The 22,688-nt window shown below is 61.5% G+C and overlaps 1 protein-coding gene across 9 annotated transcripts in view; it reads right to left on the reverse strand.

The window, feature by feature from the left end:
- Positions 1-22,688, reverse strand: part of ADARB1 (adenosine deaminase RNA specific B1) — a 105,444-nt gene that overhangs the window by 58,833 nt on the left and 23,923 nt on the right. For 8 of the 9 annotated variants that reach the window (XM_079100749.1, XM_079100745.1, XM_079100742.1 and 5 more), the window contains one exon: positions 3,808-3,935. Coding sequence is in view for 7 of the 9 variants with exons in the window: in XM_079100745.1 (XP_078956871.1) it covers positions 3,808-3,935 (128 nt within the window). In the remaining 2 variants the exon portion in view is untranslated. Of the gene's footprint in view, positions 1-3,807; positions 3,936-4,209; positions 4,231-22,688 lie in introns of those variants that run through there. The other variant, XM_079100744.1, reaches the window with a different exon arrangement.

A 22,688-nucleotide genomic window follows, 5' to 3' on the forward strand; every position in this document is an offset into this window, starting at 1 on the left:
AGACCAAATTTAAGAATTATTGGGATTGAGGAAGGCACAGAGATACAAACCAAAGGAATGAACAACCTATTCAATGAAATAATATCAGAAAATTTCCCAAGCCTGAAGAATAAAATGAAAAATCAAATACAAGAGGCTTACAGAACACCAAATGCACAGAATCACAACAGATCCACACCAAGGCACGTTATAATGAAAATGTCTAACATTCAAAATAAAGATAGGATTTTGAAGGCCGCGAGAGAAAAGCATCAGATTACATATAGGGGGAGACCATTACGGATAGCAGCCGACTTCTCAACCCAGACTCTAAAAGCTGAAGGGCCTGGACCAACATATTTCAGGCTCTGAAAGAACATGGTTGCCAACCAAGAATCCTATGCCCAGCAAAACTAACCTTCAGATTAGAAGATGAAATAAAATCCTTCCATGATAAACAAAAGTTAAAAGAATTTACAAATAGAAAGCCTGTACTACAGAATGTTCTCAACAAAATATTCCATGAGGAGGAAATGAAAAACAACAATGGAGGTCAGCAAATGGAGGAACTACCTTAGAGAAAAACCACTCAAAGGAGAAACCAAGCCAACTTAAAAACCAAAAATAAGCCCAAATGACTGGGAATACAAGTCATTTCTCAATAATAACCCTGAACATTAATGACCTAAACTCATCAATCAAAAGACACAGATTGGCAGAATGGATTAAAAAGAAAGACCCAACAATATGCTGCCTGCAAGAGACTCATCTCATAGAAAAAGACATCCACAGACTGAAGGTGAAAGGATGGGAAAAACCTACCATGTGCATGGACTCAGTAAAAAAGCGGGGCCTGGGCTCCACAGCGCATGCTGTGGGAGAGACCACCCAGGACCACGCCATCCCGGCCCTGTGCAGGACGCCCAGTGCTGCGGGCTCAGACGCCTCCTGGCGGCTTCCTGTGGCTGCCAGGCTCAGGGCCATTACACATGGACGAAGTCTCGCGTCACTATCAGAAAGGCTGCTGTGGGAGCAGAGAGGAGGGCGGGGCAGTGGGGGGCAGCGGGCCGGGGGCCTGCCCAGCACCCCTGCCTTGGCAGCCAGCCAGCGCTCCTGCCCAGGCGCCTGCAGCCCCACCAGGCCCAGAGGTTGAAGATGGGCTCGGCCGCGTGCTAGGTCTCTTCCTGACTGTGAAGGCTGCAGGGCAGTGTGGCCAACCATGTGCACACGCGGATGAAGCTGGGGAAAGGGGTGACGGCGTGGCACCCCACCTGCCACTCCAGCCAGGTGACGGCTGCCAGGCTGACCTGAGACGGGTCCACTGTTGGCTCACGTCTGCAGGTGCAGATGTGGCGTGCTCCCATCTGACCAAATGCTGGCCTTGCTGACCAAACACCTGCGGCCCTGCTGCTCCCCAGGGGCCGGGCTGCATCCTCTGATCCTGCCATGGCCTTTCCAGAGCCCACTCCAGCCCTGCGCCACCCGGGCTGTGGCCCAGTGCACCTCAGCATGCAAAACGCACTCCTGTCACTTTGGAGACTCCAGGGCCTTCAAGGGCTACCACACAAATATGGGGACAAGACCGGGGCATGCATCACAACGCCACACAGGCCAGATAAGCTCAGGGACCACACCTGCACACCAGCAAGTGGACTGCACAAGGGTCCAAGGAGCAGCCTCCCACCGGGCAGGCCTCCAGTGCCAGCTGCCTCCTCCACCCCAGCCCAGGTCCTGGGGACACAGCTGCTGAAGGGCTGGCCAACCCCTGCACACTTCTGTCCTCTGGGTGGGTCGCAGGAGAAGCCCAAGGCAGCCCAGCTGCACAGCAGGTAGTAGCAGGGCCAGTGGTGGTGGCGTATAAAGAGGCTGGGTCCTCGGTGACACAGGACCTTGGGGTTCGTCCCCGAAGAGGACTGCCCCAGAAACAGAGCTGTGTCCTGCACCAGGACGTCCATGCTCGCCAGCCCAGCCAGGCCCCAAGTGTCCCACAGGCAAGACTGGGCACTTCCGCACCTCCACACACTTGATTCCCACAACTGTCCTTCCAGGAGATCGGGGACAACGGCCACCATGTGCCGCCCAACCCAGCTCAGCACCACCTCCACCATGGGGCAGCTGCTCAGCACCACGGTTCTGCTGGGGGCAACAGCACAGGAAGTGCTTTATCACATCCCTGACTCTTTGTGCTGCTTTTGGGCATGATTCCGCTTATTAACATTATGGGGCCGTATTACAAGAGGCAGAACCTTCTATGGACTTTTCTTTTTTTCTCAGGGATTGAACCCAGAGGCACTGAATCAGAGCCACAACCCTAGCCCTTTTCATCTGTATTTTGAGACAGGGTCTTGCTGAGTTCCTTAGGGCCTCGCTGAGTTGCTGAGGCTGGCTTGGAACGTGTGATCCTCCTGCCTCAGCCTCCTGAGCTGCAGGGATTACAGGCGTGACCACCACACCCAGGTTATGAACTTGGTTCTAAAATGAGAAGGGACGTTACACGTGGTGAAAGAACATTTGGCATGTGGCAGCGTGTGACATGCATGGGAAAAGCTCCAGCTCACATGGGCACCAAGTCTCCTGGGTTCTTGCACTCGCACCACGAGGCTGACACTGAGCTGGCACTGCAGCATGACCAGGTCCCGCCTCAAGACTCCAGGGGCTAGGACCATGCCACATCGGGCTCCTGGGGATAAGCAGGGCAAGAGGCCCCAGGCCACAGCACCATGCAGCCCGGGTGGGCACAGGCAGGGGGCCACTTCCCAGCAGATGGCCACCTACACCTCCAGCTACCCCGGGAGGGGAGAAGCCTGCGCCAGGGTAGGTGTGCCAAGCCCCTGTCATCAGGAGGAGACAGGCTTCTGCCCGGGCCACGACCAGCAGGCAAGGGGCGGGAGGCAGGCACACCCGGGCCCAGCCCGAGGCCAGCCTGCTCTCCATCCTCGCCAGCTCCATGCCCGCGCTCTGCCTCCGGAAGCTGCCACCCTGCCGAGCGCTGGGACCTCCCTCACGGGCGCCTCCCACACACGAGTGCCACGGGGCAGGCGCCAGGCTCAGCCTGCGTGGCCTGCAGAGTGGCGGTCGGGTGGTGCCCAGCAAGCGGCTGGGGCCCTTGGGTGCTTCAGGAGCTCCGGGTACAGGCGCCTGGCAGCAGGAACGGAGCTGACGGGGCCCGGCCACTGCTGCGCCCTCACCGCCTGGGCACCCTGGGACACTGACAGGCACCAGGTGAAAGGACCAGACGCGAGGCTTCGTGGGCGTCAGCCACACAGAGCAGCAGCTGGGCCCTCCTGCTCAGACTCCAGTCCAGCAGCCAGAGCTGGGCGTGGCCCTGCTCCCAGAAGAGGGTCCCCAGAGACGGCCGGCTACTCCCGGTCCCCACATGTGTGGCCCTCAGCCCTAAAGGCCACTGAGCTCCCAGGCCGACAGCCAAGCAGGCCTCACACTTGACCTCTGGAGCATGCTCCACAGGGGGCCTCCCAAGCACCACGCGGGAGGGCCACGCGGGAGGGCCACGCGGGGGCTCCTTGCCCTGGTCTGCCAGGTGAAGCAACAAACCCAGTGCCCGGGAGCTGTTCAGCCTTGGCCCACCTCCGCCAGGAGGGAGGGAACTCCTTGCCACCCACGCTGCCGGCTTCCGGTCTTCGCCCTCAGAAGCAGGAGGGGCTCGGGCGACGGCCTCAGAACCGGGGGCTGCAGAAGCCTCCTCGTGGCCGCCTCAGGGACGTGGTGGCAGTGAAGCCTTGGTGGCCAGTCCGCCCAGTGCCATGCACCAGCAGCCTGCAGACCAAGCATCCACAGCTTCTGCCGCCGTTCCTTCCAGCATCCACTCACCTGGAGATGCGTGCGGTCCTGCTCTGATCCCAGGACAAAGCCCACAGGCGGGAGGCCGAGGCAAGCGGCAGCCTGGCCGTGCCCCTCAGTGGCTCTCGGGCTCCCTGCCCAGCTGGAAGGGCTCCGCTCTGTAAGAGAAGGGCTCAGTCACTGCACGTCCTCTGCCAGGCACCAAGGCCCTGCCTCCCGCGCTGCGCTGACTCAGGCGTGCTCAACAGAAATCCTTCATCACAGCAGGCCGCGCCATCCTAAAGGTATCCTTGCCACACAGTGGCCAGTATCCCACCGCCCACACCAGGAAGTGTGCGCCTGACCGCCACACACAGGCATTTCCCACCAACAGCGTAAAGCCACCCGGAGCCCAGGAACGAAGGAGACCCAGGCACTCCTGGACATACTGACCCTCTTCAAACAGCCCACACGTGTGCACACACGTGTGCACAGGTGCAGACAGAAACGCGCGTGCACCCTCCCTGCCCGGCCTGGGCCCTGGACTGCCTCCCCAGCTAGGCCCGCTCTGGATTTCTCCATGCCGCCACTCAACAGAGGCTCCCGCATGGACGCACTTTGGGCTTCTCCCGTGCAGAGTTCCTGACCAGAAGTCCCAGGAGCTGCTCGCGGAGATGGGTGAGTCCCCACGAGGAAGCTGGAGGAGGAAGCCAGTCAGAGGCCAGGAGCACCGGAACAGGTGGCACACTTACGACACAGGCGCCGGGCCTCCAAAGGGAGAGGCTGGCGCCTCTGCACGCCGCCCCTGTGCCCTAGGTCCTCTGGGCCCGTCGGCTCCTCCACCTGAGGGCGACCCGGGCAGGCTGGGGGCAGGTTCCCTCCCACTCTGTGCTCACACCACACCGGTGGCCTCCCCATATGCCTCGCTGGCCTGGGGCCACAGGGCAGGTCCCACCGTCCAGGGCAGGGGCACCTGCCAAGGGTCCAGAGCCGCCCACCCTCACAACCCCTTCACCAGCCCAGCGATCCCCAGTGCCCAGGAAGGCAGTAACAAGCTTATATCCTGTTGCCTGGTGCCCTCTCCTGGGAAGCCGCTAGGTCCACAGAGGTCGAGCTAGCCATGCAGAGAGGTCCAGCTAGCCATGCAGAGAGGTCCAGCTAGCCATGCAGAGAGGTCCAGCTAGCCATGCAGAGAGGTCCAGCTAGCCATGCAGAGAGGTCCAGCTAGCCATGCAGAGAGGTCCAGCTAGCCATGCAGAGGTTGAGCTAGCCATGCAGAGGTCGAACTAGCCATGCAGAGAGGTCGAGCTAGCCATGCAGAGAGGTCCAACTAGCCATGCAGAGAGGTCCAGCTAGCCATGCAGAGAGGTCGAGCTAGCCATGCAGAGAGGTCCAGCTAGCCATGCAGAGAGGTCCAGCTAGCCATGCAGAGGTTGAGCTAGCCATGCAGAGAGGTCCAACTAGCCATGCAGAGAGGTCCAGCTAGCCATGCAGAGAGGTCGAGCTAGCCATGCAGAGAGGTCCAGCTAGCCATGCAGAGAGGTCGAGCTAGCCATGCAGAGAGGTCCAGCTAGCCATGCAGAGGTTGAGCTAGCCATGCAGAGAGGTCCAGCTAGCCATGCAGAGAGGTCGAGCTAGCCATGCAGAGAGGTCCAGCTAGCCATGCAGAGGTAGAGCTAGCCATGCATAGGTCGAGCTAGCCATGCAGAGAGGTCCAACTAGCCATGCAGAGAGGTCCAGCTAGCCATGCAGAGAGGTCCAGCTAGCCATGCAGAGAGGTCGAGCTAGCCATGCAGAGAGGTCGAACTAGCCATGCAGAGAGGTCCAGCTAGCCATGCAGAGAGGTCCAGCTAGCCATGCAGAGAGGTCCAGCTAGCCGTGCAGAGGTCGAACTAGCCATGCAGAGAGGTCCAGCTAGCCATGCAGAGAGGTCGAGCTAGCCATGCAGAGAGGTCCAGCTAGCCATGCAGAGAGGTCGAGCTAGCCATGCAGAGAGGTCCAGCTAGCCATGCAGAGGTTGAGCTAGCCATGCAGAGAGGTCCAGCTAGCCATGCAGAGAGGTCGAGCTAGCCATGCAGAGAGGTCCAGCTAGCCATGCAGAGGTAGAGCTAGCCATGCATAGGTCGAGCTAGCCATGCAGAGAGGTCCAACTAGCCATGCAGAGAGGTCCAGCTAGCCATGCAGAGAGGTCGAGCTAGCCATGCAGAGAGGTCCAGCTAGCCATGCAGAGAGGTCCAGCTAGCCATGCAGAGAGGTCCAGCTAGCCGTGCAGAGGTCGAACTAGCCATGCAGAGAGGTCCAGCTAGCCATGCAGAGAGGTCGAGCTAGCCATGCAGAGAGGTCCAGCTAGCCATGCAGAGGTTGAGCTAGCCATGCAGAGAGGTCCAGCTAGCCATGCAGAGGTTAAGCTAGCCATGCAGAGAGGTCCAGCTAGCCATGCAGAGAGGTCCAGCTAGCCATGCAGAGGTCGAGCTAGCCATGCAGAGAGGTCCAACTAGCCATGCAGAGAGGTCCAGCTAGCCATGCAGAGAGGTCGAGCTAGCCATGCAGAGAGGTCCAGCTAGCCATGCAGAGGTCGAGCTAGCCATGCAGAGAGGTCCAGCTAGCCATGCAGAGGTCCAGCTAGCCATGCAGAGGTCGAGCTAGCCATGCAGAGAGGTCCAGCTAGCCATGCAGAGGTTGAGCTAGCCATGCAGAGGTCAAGCTAGCCATGCAGAGAGGTCCAGCTAGCCATGCAGAGGTCCAGCTAGCCATGCAGAGGCTATATGCCAAGCCAGTAGTGCTGGCTGGGGCACCGAAGAAGCCTCAGGGGCACAAGAAGAACCAGAGAACCCCAGTCACAGCCCGAACCGAAGCCCCAACACATAGTCACCTCCAGACACAAGGGACCCCGCTGAGGGCCCTGTCACCACCAGGAGCCAGTCCCTGACCCGCCATCTCCAGCAGCACAAAGTGGTGGTGTCTGACGTCAGTAAATTTTGGGATGGGACGGTAGGCAGCTAGCGCTGGCCAGGACAGAATGATCACTTCACCCTACAGCACAGAACTGAGCCCACTTTGGACACGCGGACCCCAAGCCCACAGGGGCAGCAGTGATGGGACGCAAGAGATGATGATGGCCCCCCCAAAGGCGGAGGGGCTGGGCTGCAGCCGGCGTGGCACCCGGACAAAGCCGGCGGGCCTCGGATGTGTCCTGTCCCTAGCAAGCAGTCTCTCTCTGCTCCCTGGTGCCACGTACGGGGTTTCCTCCGCCATGCCCCTGCTCCAGGGTGTCCTGCCACACCTCCGGCCCAGGGCCCTGGAGTCACCAGCATGGATGGAACACCATGCGTCAGAAAGGCCTGCTCCTTATCGGGTCTTCTGGTCACCGTTACCGAGGCCAACTAGAGCGCGCGGGGTCAGTGACCAAGACTAACTAGAGCGCACGGGGTCAGTGACCAAGGCCGACTAGAGCGCGCGGGGTCACAGTGACCGAGGCTAACTAGAGCGCGTGAGGTCAGTGACCAAGGCTAACTAGAGTGCACGGGGTCAGTGACCAAGGCTAACTAGAGCACGCGGGGTCAGTGACCAAGGCTAACTAGAGCACTTGGGGTCACCGTGACCGAGGCTAAGTAGAGCGCGCGGGGTCACCGTGACGGAGGCTAACTAGAGTGCGCGGGGTCACAGTGACGGAAGCTAACTAGAGTGCGCGGGGTCACAGTGACGGAGGCTAACTAGAGTGCGCGGGGTCACAGTGACGGAGGCTAACTAGAGTGCGCGGGGTCACAGTGACCGAGGCTAACTAGAGTGCGCGGGGTCACAGTGACGGAGGCTAACTAGAGTGTGCGGGGTCACAGTGACGGAGGCTAACTAGAGTGCGCGGGGTCACAGTGACCGAGGCTAACTAGAGCACGCGGGGTCAGTGACCAAGGCTAACTAGAGCACTTGGGGTCACCGTGACCGAGGCTAAGTAGAGCGCGCGGGGTCACCGTGACGGAGGCTAACTAGAGTGCGCGGGGTCACAGTGACGGAAGCTAACTAGAGTGCGCGGGGTCACAGTGACGGAGGCTAACTAGAGTGCGCGGGGTCACAGTGACGGAGGCTAACTAGAGTGCGCGGGGTCACAGTGACCGAGGCTAACTAGAGTGCGTGGGGTCACAGTGACCGAGGCTAACTAGAGTGCACGGGGTCACAGTGACGGAGGCTAACTAGAGTGCGTGGGGTCACAGTGACCGAGGCTAACTAGAGCGCGCGGGGTCAGTGACCAAGACTAACTAGAGCGCACGGGGTCAGTGACCGAGGCCGACTAGAGCGCGCGGGGTCACAGTGACCGAGGCTAACTAGAGCGCGTGAGGTCAGTGACGAAGGCTAACTAGAGTGCACGGGGTCAGCGGGGTCAGTGACCGAGGCTAACTAGAGCACTTGGGGTCACCGTGACCGAGGCTAAGTAGAGCGCGCGGGGTCACAGTGACCGAGGCTAACTAGAGTGCGCGGGGTCACAGTGACCGAGGCTAACTAGAGTGCGCGGGGTCACAGTGACCGAGGCTAACTAGAGTGCACGGGGTCACCGTGACCGAGGCTAACTAGAGCACACGGGGTCACAGTGACCGAGGCTAACTAGAGTGCGCGGGGTCACAGTGACGGAGGCTAACTAGAGCGCACGGGGTCACAGTGACGGAGGCTAACTAGAGTGCACGGGGTCACAGTGACGGAGGCTAACTAGAGTGCACGGGGTCACAGTGACGGAGGCTAACTAGAGTGCGTGGGGTCACAGTGACCGAGGCTAACTAGAGCGCGCGGGGTCACAGTGACCGAGGCTAACTAGAGCGCACGGGGTCACCGTGACCGAGGCTAACTAGAGCGCGCGGGGTCACAGTGACCGAGGCTAACTAGAGCGCGTGAGGTCAGTGACCAAGGCTAACTAGAGCACGCGGGGTCAGTGACCGAGGCTAACTAGAGCACTTGGGGTCACCATGACCGAGGCTAAGTAGAGCGCGCGGGGTCACCGTGACCGAGGCTAACTAGAGCGCACGGGGTCACAGTGACCGAGGCTAACTAGAGCGCGTGAGGTCAGTGACCAAGGCTAACTAGAGCGCGTGAGGTCAGTGACCGAGGCTAACTAGAGCACGCGGGGTCAGTGACCGAGGCTAACTAGAGCACTCGGGGTCACCATGACCGAGGCTAAGTAGAGCGCGCGGGGTCACCATGACCGAGGCTAACTAGAGCGCGCGGGGTCACAGTGACCGAGGCTAACTAGAGCGCGCGGGGTCACCGTGACCGAGGCTAACTAGAGCGCGCGGGGTCACAGTGACCGAGGCTAACTAGAGCGCGCGGGGTCACCGTGACCGAGGCTAACTAGAGCGCGCGGGGTCACAGTGACCGAGGCTAACTAGAGCGCGCGGGGTCACCGTGACCGAGGCTAACTAGAGCGCGCGGGGTCACAGTGACCGAGGCTAACTAGAGCGCGCGGGGTCACAGTGACCGAGGCTAACTAGAGCGCGCGGGGTCACAGTGACCGAGGCTAACTAGAGCGCGCGGGGTCACCGTGACCGAGGCTAACTAGAGCGCGCGGGGTCACAGTGACCGAGGCTAACTAGAGCGCGCGGGGTCACAGTGACCGAGGCTAACTAGAGCGCGTGAGGTCAGTGACCAAGGCTAACTAGAGCGCGTGAGGTCAGTGACCGAGGCTAACTAGAGCGCGCGGGGTCACAGTGACCAAGGCTAACTAGAGCGCGTGAGGTCAGTGACCGAGGCTAACTAGAGCACTTGGGGTCACCGTGACCGAGGCTAAGTAGAGCGCGCGGGGTCACCGTGACCGAGGCTAACTAGAGCGCGCGGGGTCACAGTGACCGAGGCTAACTAGAGCGCGCGGGGTCACAGTGACCGAGGCTAACTAGAGCGCGCGGGGTCACAGTGACCGAGGCTAACTAGAGCGCGCGGGGTCACAGTGACCGAGGCTAACTAGAGCGCGCGGGGTCACAGTGACCGAGGCTAACTAGAGCGCGCGGGGTCACAGTGACCGAGGCTAACTAGAGTGCACAGAACTTTTTTCGCAAAGCTTTATGACTCCAGATTCTAGATACACACTCATCAAACTGCTCAAGAAAAAATAGGAAATCTTACCAAACTAGAACCCCGAAGGGACGAGAATCAGAAAACAAGATTCTCCATGCTAGTGGTCTCCCCAGCGCCACACCCAGGACACCTGCGGGCAGGGAGGGAAGCGGGGAAGCCCAGGCAGAGGCCGGTGAGCAGAGTGCTCCAGCAGGTGGGCCAGGCGTGTGCAGGCCAGCTCGGGTGCAGACCAGGCTGGAGCCCACCCCCTCTCAGGGCACCACCACACACCCAGCGCACACTCGCTGGGGAACTGGAAGGAAACACGGGGCAGACCCCTGCCTAACCGGGATGGACGCGGCCACCAGGCAGGGGCAGAGGGTCCCCGCAAGGTGCCTGGTCTGCATTTCAGCCCGCTGACGTCTGCGTGGACACACAGCAGATCATTCTTTTCTACGGGTGCCCTGGGAGGCAGTCAGACCTCTCAAGAGAAAAGCACAGGAGACTGCAGGCACCAGGGGCAGAAGCCACGCCTGCAGGGGCAGCTGGTTTCCTGGCAGCTCCACAGGTTGACCACACCACTGCACACCAGCCAAGGCCACCAGCTGACCATCCACAGCAGGAAAGGGAGCGAGCAGTCGTGGGGAGGGACTGGAGTCTTTGGGCACAAGGCACCAGAGCCAGGGCAGAGCCGGGCAGTGGGGCCCCGGGCGCGCCTCTTGAGCCTCGAGTTTCCCAGAGCGGGGAAGAGGGGGCACTGGCCACTGACATCAGGACCCTCTTCTGACAACAGCAACACCCAATGTCAAGCTGAGGCTCCGTGGAGTCCGTCTGCAGCCTCCTGGCCTCCACCTGTGGCCAGTCAGCTGACCCAAGCCCATCACTCAAGCGCTCGAGGGTCTGCGGTGCCAACAACAACCGTACTAAGGGAAGTCACCACCTTCCTGCTGAAGCGGCGTTCATGACTTGATGAGACGTGGAAGTCGGGGCTCCGCTCTGCCCAGCGCAGAGCTCTCCCACTTCACGTGGCGCAGATGCGGGCCAGCACCGAGTCCACGGCCGCGGCCCCGCCAGGCCAGCCACTGCCCGGGCCGTGCAGAGGAGGACCCGCTGAGGACAGGTGTGGGGAGAGGAGGATGCCAGTCCACGAGGCTGCGGCAGAGGCCTCTTCCGCCCGAGTGGCTCCACCTGGAACCCCAGTGCTGACTGGAGGCCACAGAGGAGGACCTGAGTCCTCGAGCCCAGAGGTGGGGATGCGTCCGGGAAGGGACACACAGCGCCACTGCACAGAGTCCAGGCACAGGAGGGGCCGTCCAGCCCCCATGGTGCAGGGGCGAGTGGGGAGGAGCCATCCCCACAGTCGCTATTCAGAAAGATACCGGACAGCTGGCACGGGCACAGTGTGGGAAGTCCCAGCGGACCCAGGGGCCAGCAGCCACCAGGGAGGCAGCAAGAAGCTGGGCGTGCCCGGGGCAGCGGCCGGTCAGAGGGGCAGCGGGTTCTCAACCAGTAATGCGAGAACCAAAGAAGAGGAAGCGCCAGAAGGTTCACACTTGGACTGCTCTGAAGGGGCCTCACGAGCGCCGTCCGCCAGGGCGGAGCCTCTCCCCAGCAGGCGCCAGGGCCAGGTCGGTTCCAGTCCAAGCTTCTCCTAGACGCTGCAACGACTGAGTACGAGAAGGCCCAGCCGGGCCAGAGCCCACAACCAGGAGGCCGCCGTGAAGCACCTGGCAGCTTGAAGGACCTGGGCGGGTGCGGAGCAGGCTGGACCTCGGAGCTGGCCACTGCACAGAAGGGAAGTCTGCAGGAAGGGGCAGCCCAGTGTGAGAGGCTGCGGGGGCGATCTGGCCCAGATCAAACCCTCTCGTGTGGCTCGAGCCCCAGCTGGGACACTGCACCACACAGCTCCTCTCCCGACAAGGGCCGTCCTCCAGCTGTTCCCAAGCAGCCGGAGCTTCAGGTGGCGAGCACAAGTGCAGTCCAGGTCAGAAAGCCTGGGGGCCACGCAAGGCCTGGGCAGCAGCGGACCTGTCCCCGCTTCCTGCGTTCGGTCTGAGCATGAGGGATGGAAGCCTGTCTTGTCTACTGACTGGATTAAATGAATTCCGTCCTCAGCGAGTGACACTTCTCCCCTCGCGCACGGCAACTTAAGGATGAATGGCACATTCAGCTCAGCAAACCTCAAAGGTGCCATCCCAAGTGAGAAGCCAGCCAGGAAGAGGCGCACCACAGGCTCCCACACAGCCTGGTGACAGGGCCCAGGGCACAGCCCGGCCGCGGGCCACTCTGGGGGCAGGGCTGCCGCCCCCTCCACAGAGGATCTTGGTGACCACAGTGTCCTTGAAGATGCAGCCAATTTCTGTCCCGTAAGCCTCAATAAAGCCTCTTCACAGTACCACTGCTGGATTTTGGAACCTCTCCTTTATTTATGTTTGGTTCTGGGAAAGAAGCCAGAGCCTCCTGCTGCCAGGCAAGCCTCTACCATGAGCCACACCCAGGCCTCGGCTCGTTTTTTAAAGCCAATTAGTGAGCATTACTGGAAACTTTTTACAACCTGAGAGCAAACATTCCCCAAGCTTTCGGCAATCTAAGCTCCGCGGGAAGTTCCAGCTTGTTGCAAGCATTAGCTCACTAAGCAGGTGGTTTCTTCCAACATGGCTGCGTTCTGCTGTCTCTGATCCAAGGCTCGCTGGGCTGGCTGAGCAGCCTCCAGTGAGAAGCCACAGGACTGGGGGCCAGCATGCAGTCACCGAAGGGCCAGGTTCCCCTCTGCCACAGAGCTGGGTGCAACAGCAGGCCCGGGGGGGGGGGGGGGGGGGACTATGTGCTGAGACCTGGCTGCTGCAAAGGCAGGCAGGGGACCAAGGCCAACTCTGCCCAGTGCCACCTACCCAAGCCTGGGGACACAGGGACAGAAGCCCACTCACAGACCCGCCCAAGGTGGAGTACAACAGGGACCCCACCAGCTATACCCTGGTGTCAGCTGTGCCTGGGGCCTCGGGGAAAGCAGCCCTGACAAGGGGCCATCAGGGGTGCCTGCGTGTTGTCACCACAGCCAGTCCCCCGGGCACAGGCCATGACCCTGTGGCCGGTACCAGGCAGTGTCCAACAGCACCTCCAGTGTGCAGCCTCCTTGGACAGTAGCACAGATGGCCTGCAAAGCAAAGCCCTGTCCTCTCTGGAGAACCACAGGTCACCTGAGGCCTCGAGAACTCATAGAAGTCCAAGGAAAACGAGTAGCTCAGGCCAGGAGGATCGTCCCACAGAGCCACAAGGACATGAAGGTGAGTCAGTACCAGAAGAACGTGCAAGAGACTGCAGGGGCTGGCTGGTCACCCCCAGGGCACACAGAAGCAACAGCATGCAGAGACAAATATGGTAGGGCCAGGAAGACAGAAGGCTCACCCAGACCTGGAAAGCCAGGCCTCTGAGCAGTGGAATATCAGGCTTGAGTTCAAACTCAAGAGGCAAGTGGGGTGCAGCTAAGGAGAAACAGCAGAGAGGAGGAGGGGGAAGAGGTGAAGGAGGAGGAGGGGCAGGAGGAGGAGCAGGAGGAGGAGGAGGAGGAGGAGGAGGAGGAGGAGGAGGAGGAGGAGAAAGAGGAGGAGGAGGAGGAGGAGGAGGAGGAAGAGGTGAAGGAGGAGGGGCAGGAGGAGGAGCAGGAGGAGGAGGAGGAGAAAGAGGAGGAGGAGGAGGAGGAGGAGGAGGAGGTGAAGGAGGAGGAGGGGCAGGAGGAGGAGCAGGAGGAGGAGGAGGAGGAAGAGGAGGAGGAGGAGGAGGAGGAGGAGGAGGAGGAGGAGGAAGAGGTGAAGGAGGAGGAGGGGCAGGAGGAGGAGCAGGAGGAGGAGGAGGAGGAGAAAGAGGAGGAGGAGGAGGAGGAGGAGGAGGTGAAGGAGGAGGAGGGGCAGGAGGAGGAGGAGCAGGAGGAGGAGGAGGAGGAAGAGGAGGAGGAGGAGGAGGAGGAGGAGGAGGAGGAGGAGGAGGAAGAGGTGAAGGAGGAGGAGGGGCAGGAGGAGGAGCAGGAGGAGGAGGAGGAGAAAGAGGAGGAGGAGGAGGAGGAGGAGGAGGGGGAAGAGGTGAAGGAGGAGGAGGGGCAGGAGGAGGAGCAGGAGGAGGAGGAGGAGAAAGAAGAGGAGGAGGAGGAGGAGGAGGAGGAGAAGGAGGAGGAGGGGCAGGAGCAAGAGAAACAGAAGGAGCAGGAAGAGGAGATGGTGGAGGAGGAGCAGGAGCAGGAGGAAGAGGAGTAGGAGAAGGTGGAGGAGTGGGAGCAGGAGGAGGAGGAGCAGGAGCAGGAGGAAGAGGAGCAGGAGGAGCAGGAGGAGGAGGTGAAAGGGGACGAAGAGGAGTGGGAGGAGGAGCAGGAGGTGCAGGTGATGAAGGAGGAGGAGGAGGAGCAAGGGGAGAAGGAGGAGGAGGAGGTGAAGGAGGACGAAGAGGAGCAGGAGGAGGAGCAGGAGGTGCAGGTGATGAAGGAGGAGGAGGAAGAAGTGAAGGAGGAGGAGCGGGAGCAAGAGGAGCAGGAGGAACAGAAGGAAGAGAAGCAGGAGGAGGAGCAAAAGGAGGAGGAGGAGCAGAGGAGGAGGAGGAGTAGAAGGGGGAGCAAAAGGAGGAAGAGGAGCAGAGGAGGAGGAGGAGTAGAAGGGGGAGCAAAAGGAGGAGCAGGAGAAGGAGGGGGAGGAGAGGGAGGAGGAGGAGCAGGAGGAGCAGGAAGGGAAGGAGGAGGAGGAAGAGGTGGAGGAGGAGGAGGAGCAGGAGCAAGAGGAGCAGGAGGAAAAGCAGGAGGAGGAGCAGGAGGAAGAGGGGCAGGAGTAGGAGGAGCAGGAGCAGGAATAGGAGGAGGAGGAGCAGGAGGAAGAGGGGCAGGAGGAGGAGGAGCAGGAGCAGGAATAGGAGGAGGAGGAGCAGGAGTAGGAACAGGAGGAGGAGGAGCAGGAGCAGGAGGAGAAGGAGCAGGAGGAAGAGGAGGAGGAGGAGCAGGAACAAGAGGAGCAGGAGGAGGAGGAGGAAGAGCAGGAGGTGCAGGAGGTGAAGGAGGAGGAGAAAGAGTTGAAGGAAGAGGTGGAGGAGGAGCAGTAGGAGGAGGAGCAGGAGCAGGAGGAGCTGGAGGAAGAGCAACAGCAGGAGGAGAAAGAGCAGGATTAGCAGGAGGAAGAGCAGGAGCAGGAGGAGCAGGAGTAAGAGGAGCAGGAGGAGGAGGGGAAGAAGGAGGAAGAGGAGGACATACAAGAGGAGGAGGAGCAGGAGGAGGAGGAGCAGGAGGGGGAGGGGGAGGAGGAGCGGAAGCAGGAGGAGGAAGAGCAGGAGCAGGAGGAGGAAGTAAAGGACGAGAGGGAGGAGGAGGAGGAGGAATGGGAACAGAAGGAGGAGCAAGAGCAGGAGGAGGAGCAGGAGGTGCAGGAGGAGGAGTCAGAGCAGGAGGAGCGGGAAGAGGAGAAGGAGGATCAAGAGGAGCAGGAGGAGGAGCAGGAGCACGAGGAGGAGCAAGAGAAGGAGGAGCAGGAAGAAGAGCAGGAGGAGGAGGAGCAGTAGGAGAAACAAGAGGAGGAGGAGGAGAAGCAGGAGGAGGAGCAGGAGGAGGAGCCAGAACAGGGGGAGCTGGAGGAGCAGAAGGGATGGAGGAGGAGGAGGAGGAAGAGTGGGAGGAGGAGGAGGAGGAGCTGGATCAGGAGGAGGAGAAGCAGGAGAAGGATGAGCAGGAGTAGGAAGAGGAGGAGCAGGAGGAGGAGCGGGAGGTGCAGGAGCAGGAGCAGGAGCAGGAGGAAGAGAAGTGGGAGCAGGAAGGGAAGGAGGAGCAGCAGGAGGAGGAGCAGGAGCAGAAAGAGCTGGAGGAGGAATGGGAGGAGGAGGCAGAGGTGCAGGAGGAGCAGCAGGAGGAGGCGGAGTGGGAGGAGGAGCAAGCTGTGACTCGGCAGGGAGGCGGCACAGGGCTGAGGGCTGGCCGCTGGGAGTGGGGAAAGGCGCTGGAGCGCTGCACCTGGCACGGCCTCCTCAAGTGAGGGCGGACAGAGGCCCAGGCACCACGCACCCGAGACCTGTGTCGCTGGGAGGCCTGCTTTAGCCAGCTCTTCACTGCCGCTACTAAAAGACCCGACCGGACAGGGGGAAAGGAGGAAAGGCTTATCAGGGCTCAGAGTGGCAGAGGCCTCAGTCCATAGACAGCAGGGTGCTCCAGGGGAAGAGTATGGTGGAGGGAGACGGTGCACACGGTGATCAGGAAGCAGACACCACACTCTCCAGACAGGGCACACTGCCCACCTGCTGCGGCCACACCCGCCACCTCCACTCCACGCCCGGGAATCCCACAGGGACGGGCTCGCCGACGCAGCTGAGGCTACGGCCCGACCTTGCTCCGTCTCACACTGAGCTTGTGGGCGACACCTCACATCCAAGCCATAACGAAGCCCGAGGGCCACAGGTGAGAAGGAAAGGGCCCCTGGAGAGTGCGTCAGCCAGGAGACACAGAGGGCAGGGCGAGGGCAGGCACCGCGGCCACCAGCCAGCGCTCAGGGGCCTCAAGGGCGTCCTGGTGTTTCCCTAAGTCTCCATTATGCAACCAACGGGACGGTCTCCTCAAAAAGTACCGAGAGTCCATGAAGAAAGATAAAGCCAGCAAAAGGGAACAGGGACGCTGAGTAAAGGAACACAAACACTTCCCAATGATGACCACACAGGCCAAGGGTAGCGCCTGTCCGCATGCCCACCTCGGGCAGTCAGTGAGGAGCAAGAGCACAGCGGGACACCTGGGCAGGCGTCCGCGAAGACGGGGCCGCAGACGGAGTGAGGGAGGGGCAGGAGTCACCGCCCGGGCTCCCACTGCTGCCCGCGTGGAAGCGGGCTGAGGACGGGCTCCAGGAGCCAGAACAGCACACAGAGACGGGCACGCCCCGGGCCTCCGTCCAGCAGAAGCAAGCATGGCGCTGACCAGATGCTCGAAGAGCCCAACGTCTGCCTCTGACCCTGGGGGAGGCGCACTCCGCCCCTCGGCAGGTGGTGACCCCGGTCAGCCCCTCTCTGGGGCTGGCCTGCCACGAGGCAGCCAGGGGCTGGTGGGCCACTGGTGGGCCTCGCAGGCACGCGGCCGGGCCACCCCAGCTCCTGGGGGAGACCCAGGATCACACCAGCGCGAGCTCCAACAGGCAGAGCGGAACAGGGAGGCCTCTGGGCGAGGCCCGGGCCAGGACCTGCTGTGCAGACCTCACCTGGGCCTGGCACTGCGGCCATCGGCGTGGCGTGCGGGCTGCAGCATGTGCAGCTGGCAGCTCCACGGGCACAAGACCAGCCCGAGCACCAGAGGAAACGCTGCGAGGCGGGCAGGCTGCAGCACAGGCCACCTCCAGGAGGCAGGACAGCGCCTCCTCTGGCCAGCACGCCACCAGAGCTGCCCTGCTGGGCCTCCACACACAGCAGCACAGGGTTCACTGGCACCAGCCGCCGCCACGTGGATGGCGAGCCGCTTTCAGCTCCCTCCTGATCTCAGGGATGAGATTGGTGTCAAGCACCTGGGTTCAGACCCTAGTGGAAAGAAAGAAGGGGAGACAGACAGAAGCTTCTCTTGTCACTGAAGCCTAAGGGTGGCAGGTGACAGCTCTGAGTGTGGGTGCCACCCAGGGCCTGGCCCAGCCAGGCCAGTGCTCACCCAGGCCCCACAGAGAGCACCTGGTCACTGACCTCCCGCCCGCTGTGCTTCAGCCTGCACCCACACAGCTCATGGCTCCTCAGGCCGAGGACGTGGCGGTGACACCAGGTGTGGAGCAATGTGTGTGGCCTCAGCCTCTGACTGCGGGAAGGACAGCAAAGTCGCTTTGATGACAAGCTGACATCCTCACCCTGGTCTCAGGGGAGGGCTGCTTGCTGGGAACCAGGCCGCAGGCTCCTGGGCCCACCAGGGCAATGCCAAGCGCTGGGGAATGCCCGCAGCCCCGTCCCTCTGCAGAGCAGATGCGCAACGCCTGCCCTGTTCCAGAGGAGGGCAGAAAAGCAAGAATCTGTGGGCCTACCTCATACAACAAAAAAGACGTCTTAACCACGGAACTCACGCAGGGAACAGTGAAGCTAGGACCCGGGGCATGGAGGCGGCGGTGAAGAAGTGCACTGCCAAGCTCCGCCTCTGCCCACCTGGCCAGGCGCTCAGGGCTGCAACACCACAACCCCACAGACCTCAGGCTGGGCGAACCACAGGCAGCACCACACTGCCAGCGACCCTGACCATCCAGTGCCTCAAGCAAGCCAGGGTGCGGTGGGCCAGCACTGCAGGGACCCCAGAGCAAAAGCCCCACCCAGATGGTCATCAGGACAGATGTGAACCCTCTGCTGGAAGGCAAGTTCAGACCACCAGTCCCCACTTCTGGGTGGAGTACAGACCAGCACAGACACCAACAGCCACCAGAGCTGATCCTCTCCTGCTTCCTGTGCCTCATAGGCAGGAGGCTCAGCACTGGCTTGTGAGGTCCCAACGACGTGACAGCAGGGACACATATGCACAGCACTGCTTGTTCTAGTCTCTATGGAAAGGATGAAAGCTCAGGTCCACTCTGTCCAGCAGCCAGCATGTCAGCCTCTGCACAACCCATGTACCCCAAGTATGCACAGGGCTACAGGCCATGGCTTGAGATCCCAGCAACCCACCTGCTGGGTCTGGGGCACACTCAGCCCAGATGTCCAGGGCATTCCTCTGGTGACACGGTTTGGGGTGCCTACCTCAGGGGTACTGGAGGGAAGACAAGGTGGAGCTCAGCTCGGCTCTACAGGAGCGCCTCAACAGATGTCCCCTGCTCCAGGGAAGCAACAAACTCAGCAGTGCTGCAACACACCAGCCACTGCACCAGGGAGAGAGCCAGCCTGCAGCACCTCAGCATGTACCACTACCGCCACTTGGCCAAGTAGAGAACCAGGCCCACAGCCCACCCTGCGGGCAGCGCGGGGGCTTCCCCTCCATCCCTGGAAAGTATCGTCCCAACAGTTGCAGGATCATCTGTTCTCATGGGAAAGAACAAGCAAGGGTTCTGGTGTCTAAGTCCTGGGGTGTGGTGTAGGACAGCCTGGTCGCCATGCAGTGAGGCCACACCTCCCTCCTGATTGCTGTCTTGCCCCTGTGTTCCCTGGTCCTGCAAGACCCACCCATCTGCTACCAGGACATGCCCAGGAAGCAGTTTTCCTCTAGGACAGTGAATGACAGGTGCACAGGGAGCATCCTTGTCGTCACACCCACTGTCAGGTCACATGGTGGTCCTAGATTTCTAAAAGAACCCAGGTGCTTCAGCACGTGTTCAAACCACCTTTTCCAACCCAGGCCTGTCTGCCTCCACGCGGCTCTCATGGCAAGAACGTGTGCTCACGCGTGCTCAGCGAAGTCTGGGCGAGCGGTGACATCCAGTCTGAAGAAGCAGAGAGTGTGGCCGTGCATCTGCATCAGCAGCTTCTCGTGACCCACACAGGCACACCTGGGCAGCAGGGCCACCACGCCCACCCAGAGCTCTGTCAAAGCGGGCCCTTCCCTGGTCTCCTGCACACTGAGGCTGCCCGTGTGACTGCTTCCAGTGCCCGTCAAAAGCAGACGGGGAAGTGTCGAGGATAAACAGGAAATTCATTTCTTCCAAAATACTTAAAATTCAGTCTCCTGGTTTAACTCCACAGACGACCCAGGGAAGGCCTGCAAGCAAGGCGGCACGTGAAGGCTATGGCCGCCTCGGGGTCCCACACACCCAGGGCTGCAGCACCAGGTGCACGGCCCCACAGCTCAGCAAGCCCCATCCCTGGGCACTCCTCGGGACTGTGACCTGGTCTGTCCAGGGCTGGGCACGGCCCATATGTGCCCGGGCATGATTATCAACCACAGACCCTTACGCTCTTCAAAGTGGCCCCGTTCAGCACCTCTCGTGACACAAGTCCAGGACCCCAAATGGAGGCAAGAGCTGAGGTCTGCAGAGGTGCAGGCTCCTCACACCAGGGCAGGTGGACCAGGAGGAAAGTGCTGGCCCTTGCCCACACCCTTTACCTCCTACTGGGTGCACTCAGCAGCACCAGGCCTGCCCCTGCACCTCCACACCTGCAGCTCCACTCGGGAGAACCGGGGCAAGGCCCAGCCCACCGCGTGGGCTGAGGAGGCCCAACGGGGAGAAGAGCTCCCCAGAGCCCCGCACACCCAGTGACCCTCACACATCTGTGGCATGAGGGGTCAGCCTTCCTAGACTGCACACGACCTGCAGTCCAGGAAGGACACCAACCAAGTGGTGGGCAGTGCCCTTGACCCCACCTCCTCTCCACTACAGCTGGGCACTGCAGTAGAGGCGCTCAGGGGGGCATGGCGGTGCACTCAAGTCCACCTCGGAGGGCATGGAGCCCAGGACTTCGAGACCCTGCCTCAAAATAAAGAGGGAAGTGCAACCAATCACTGGACCTACCAGGAAGTTCCAGTGCTCATCAGCGTCACAGGAATGAAAGCACACCTGCAGAGGAAGGCCACCACCCCGCGGCGGAGAGAGGCAGGCGCTCCTGACCACCAGCCCGCGGAGCAGGCGCCCTGGAGCACTCCACAGCCCCTCAGCTATGTCTCTGCTCCGGGACCCAAACACAAGTCACACACCCGACTGCCCGCAACTGGACACCACCACACACCCTCAGCAGGTCGACCAGGAACAGCACGCTCGGCCCCGAGCACCAGCTCAGCCCTACCCCCACGCTGAGCTCAAGCGACGTGGCTGCACCCAGGGCAGGCGGGAGAAGCAGGGAGCTGGGGTGTCTGGGGGACCAGAGTGGGGACACGTGCCTCACACACTGGCCCCACAAGCACACGGCCAACCCCAGAGCAGACCCTGAGGAAAGCCACGGACTTCAGGGGGAGACGACAGGCCATGGCGGTGCATCAACTGTGACGAACCGTCTAGGAGAGACAGGCTCAAACCAGCTTCTCCCACTCGGCCCCACACAGCTCCCGACACCTGACAGGGCCCTCTTGGCTGCAAGCCAGCAGCTCTGCAGTGGACACCAGTCAGGAGTCCGCTAGCTCCACGCAGGTCGGACATCCACCTGGAAGGAGCATCAGGACCCAGAGGCTGCAGGCTCAGTCCAAGATGCCCCGACGCACGCCAGCCGACGTCCCAGGCTGTCTCCCAGAGCCCACTGGAGCTCCAGAACGCAGGAAGACAGTCACATGGCCAGCCAATCACCAGGGACACGCAGAGAAGCACAGGAAGGGTGCGCGCAGGGACAGGCTGCAACTGAGGCCCCTGCACTCGGACGTCCACGGCCCCCAGCCCTGTCCCGTAGCAGGGCCACGAATGGGCTCAGCAGGAAACCAGCAGTACCGCTTGTCCCTTCCTTCAGCCACTGCCCACAGGGCATGGGCAGGAGTCCTCTGCAGGACCAGAGGGCCACACACCGCAGGGCTTCTTAATGGCCTGTAGGGGAGAGAAACTCTGGCCTGCAGGCCTGCCTTGCAGAGAGAGTGATGAGCCAGGAACGGGGTAAAAACCAGCACCCTGCATCTTAGCATCCCACCTGCGTGTCCTTTAACTTAGTGAGACCCTGTCTCAAAATGAAGAAAAAGCTGGGTGTGTCTCAGCGCCAACGTGCCCCTGGGATTAATCCCAAGGACCAAATAAAGAGGCCATTAGAATGTTAAAAACAGGTAGAGTCAGGCCAGGAGGCAGCACGCACTCAAGTGACAACCCTGCGCCAGGTGGCCAGCGACCAGCATGGCCCCAGCAGGACCAGGGAGCCTGAGGCAGGGAGGTGTCAGGGGGCCAGCATCTGAGACGGGGCTGGGCAGGGAACAGGAGGCGCTGCTCTCTTAGCTCGCGGCCCGTGTGCGTGAGCCTGCCAGCAGCAGGTGGCCCAGTGGTGTGGGCAGTCTGTGTGGAGGTGGACGCTGCAGGACAGCCAGGGCAGGAAGGGTCCTCAGAGAGGCAGGGCTGCCACAGGGGAGCAAGAGCAGAGGCACAGCTCACCCGCGCTCGGGAAGACAGCGCCTGAGGCCCGAGACACCGGCAGCTCCCCGAGAGCCGGGACTTCCGAGGGGCTGATGGGCACCCACAGAAGCACCCTCCAGCTGCCCTGGAAAGAAGGTCCACGTCCTGCAGCCCAGGCTCCTGTCCACAGCTCCATTTAGCTCAGCTCCCGGGGGGAAGGGTACAAACGCAGGCAGCTGCTCACTGGCAGGTCCGTGGGCCTCGCCACAGGCTCGAGGCCTAGAAAACACAGCCGCCCTTGGCAGCTGCCAGCACTGTTTGCCAAACCAGCTGGAAACAAGGAGAGAACAACTAGGTCACAGAATGGACAGTGACATCTTCAGGTCTGCCCTCGGCGGGAGCCGAGCCTGCCCCGGTTGCCCAGCCCCTCCACCTGCGACTTCTCAGCCGGGGAAAATAACCCAGGGGAAGGGTCTCAAAATCCCTTTTCCTCTCAAAGTCCACAACTGACCCACAAGGTCAAGTGAAAACCCACCGGGCAGCTGGCCTCCGCTCCCCCTGCAGCTCCTGCAGCAGGAGGCTTAGGTTAAGGGCACCAGAGGGCAGAGCTCTGGGCGTGCAAAGCTCAGGCTGACACCTGACTCACGGGCACTTCCCAGAAGCCCTGGGAGGACAGGGAAAAGAACCGGCCACAGAGGGAATGAGGGCCTCAGGGACCAGCCCCTCACCTGGTGTCCACCACAGGCAGCCGGGAACCAGGAGCAGATGCGCAGGCCTTGTGGAGCCGGTGGGAGTGGACTCCTGTTAACTAGAACTGAGCTCTCTCAGGGCACAGCCCCCAGACTCGGGAAACCGCGCTGGGTCAAACCCTAAGGAGCGTCCCTTGCTCTTCACCAGGAATCCAGTCCCTCCTGCCAGCTGGGGCAGCAGCACAGGTACCTGTCTGCACGTGCTAACGGTCCCCAGGTGGGGATGTGAGCTGTGAGGACAGGC

This window comes from Sciurus vulgaris (assembly GCF_902686455.1).
Source record: "Sciurus vulgaris genome assembly, chromosome: 10".
Taxonomy (NCBI): domain Eukaryota; kingdom Metazoa; phylum Chordata; class Mammalia; order Rodentia; family Sciuridae; genus Sciurus; species Sciurus vulgaris.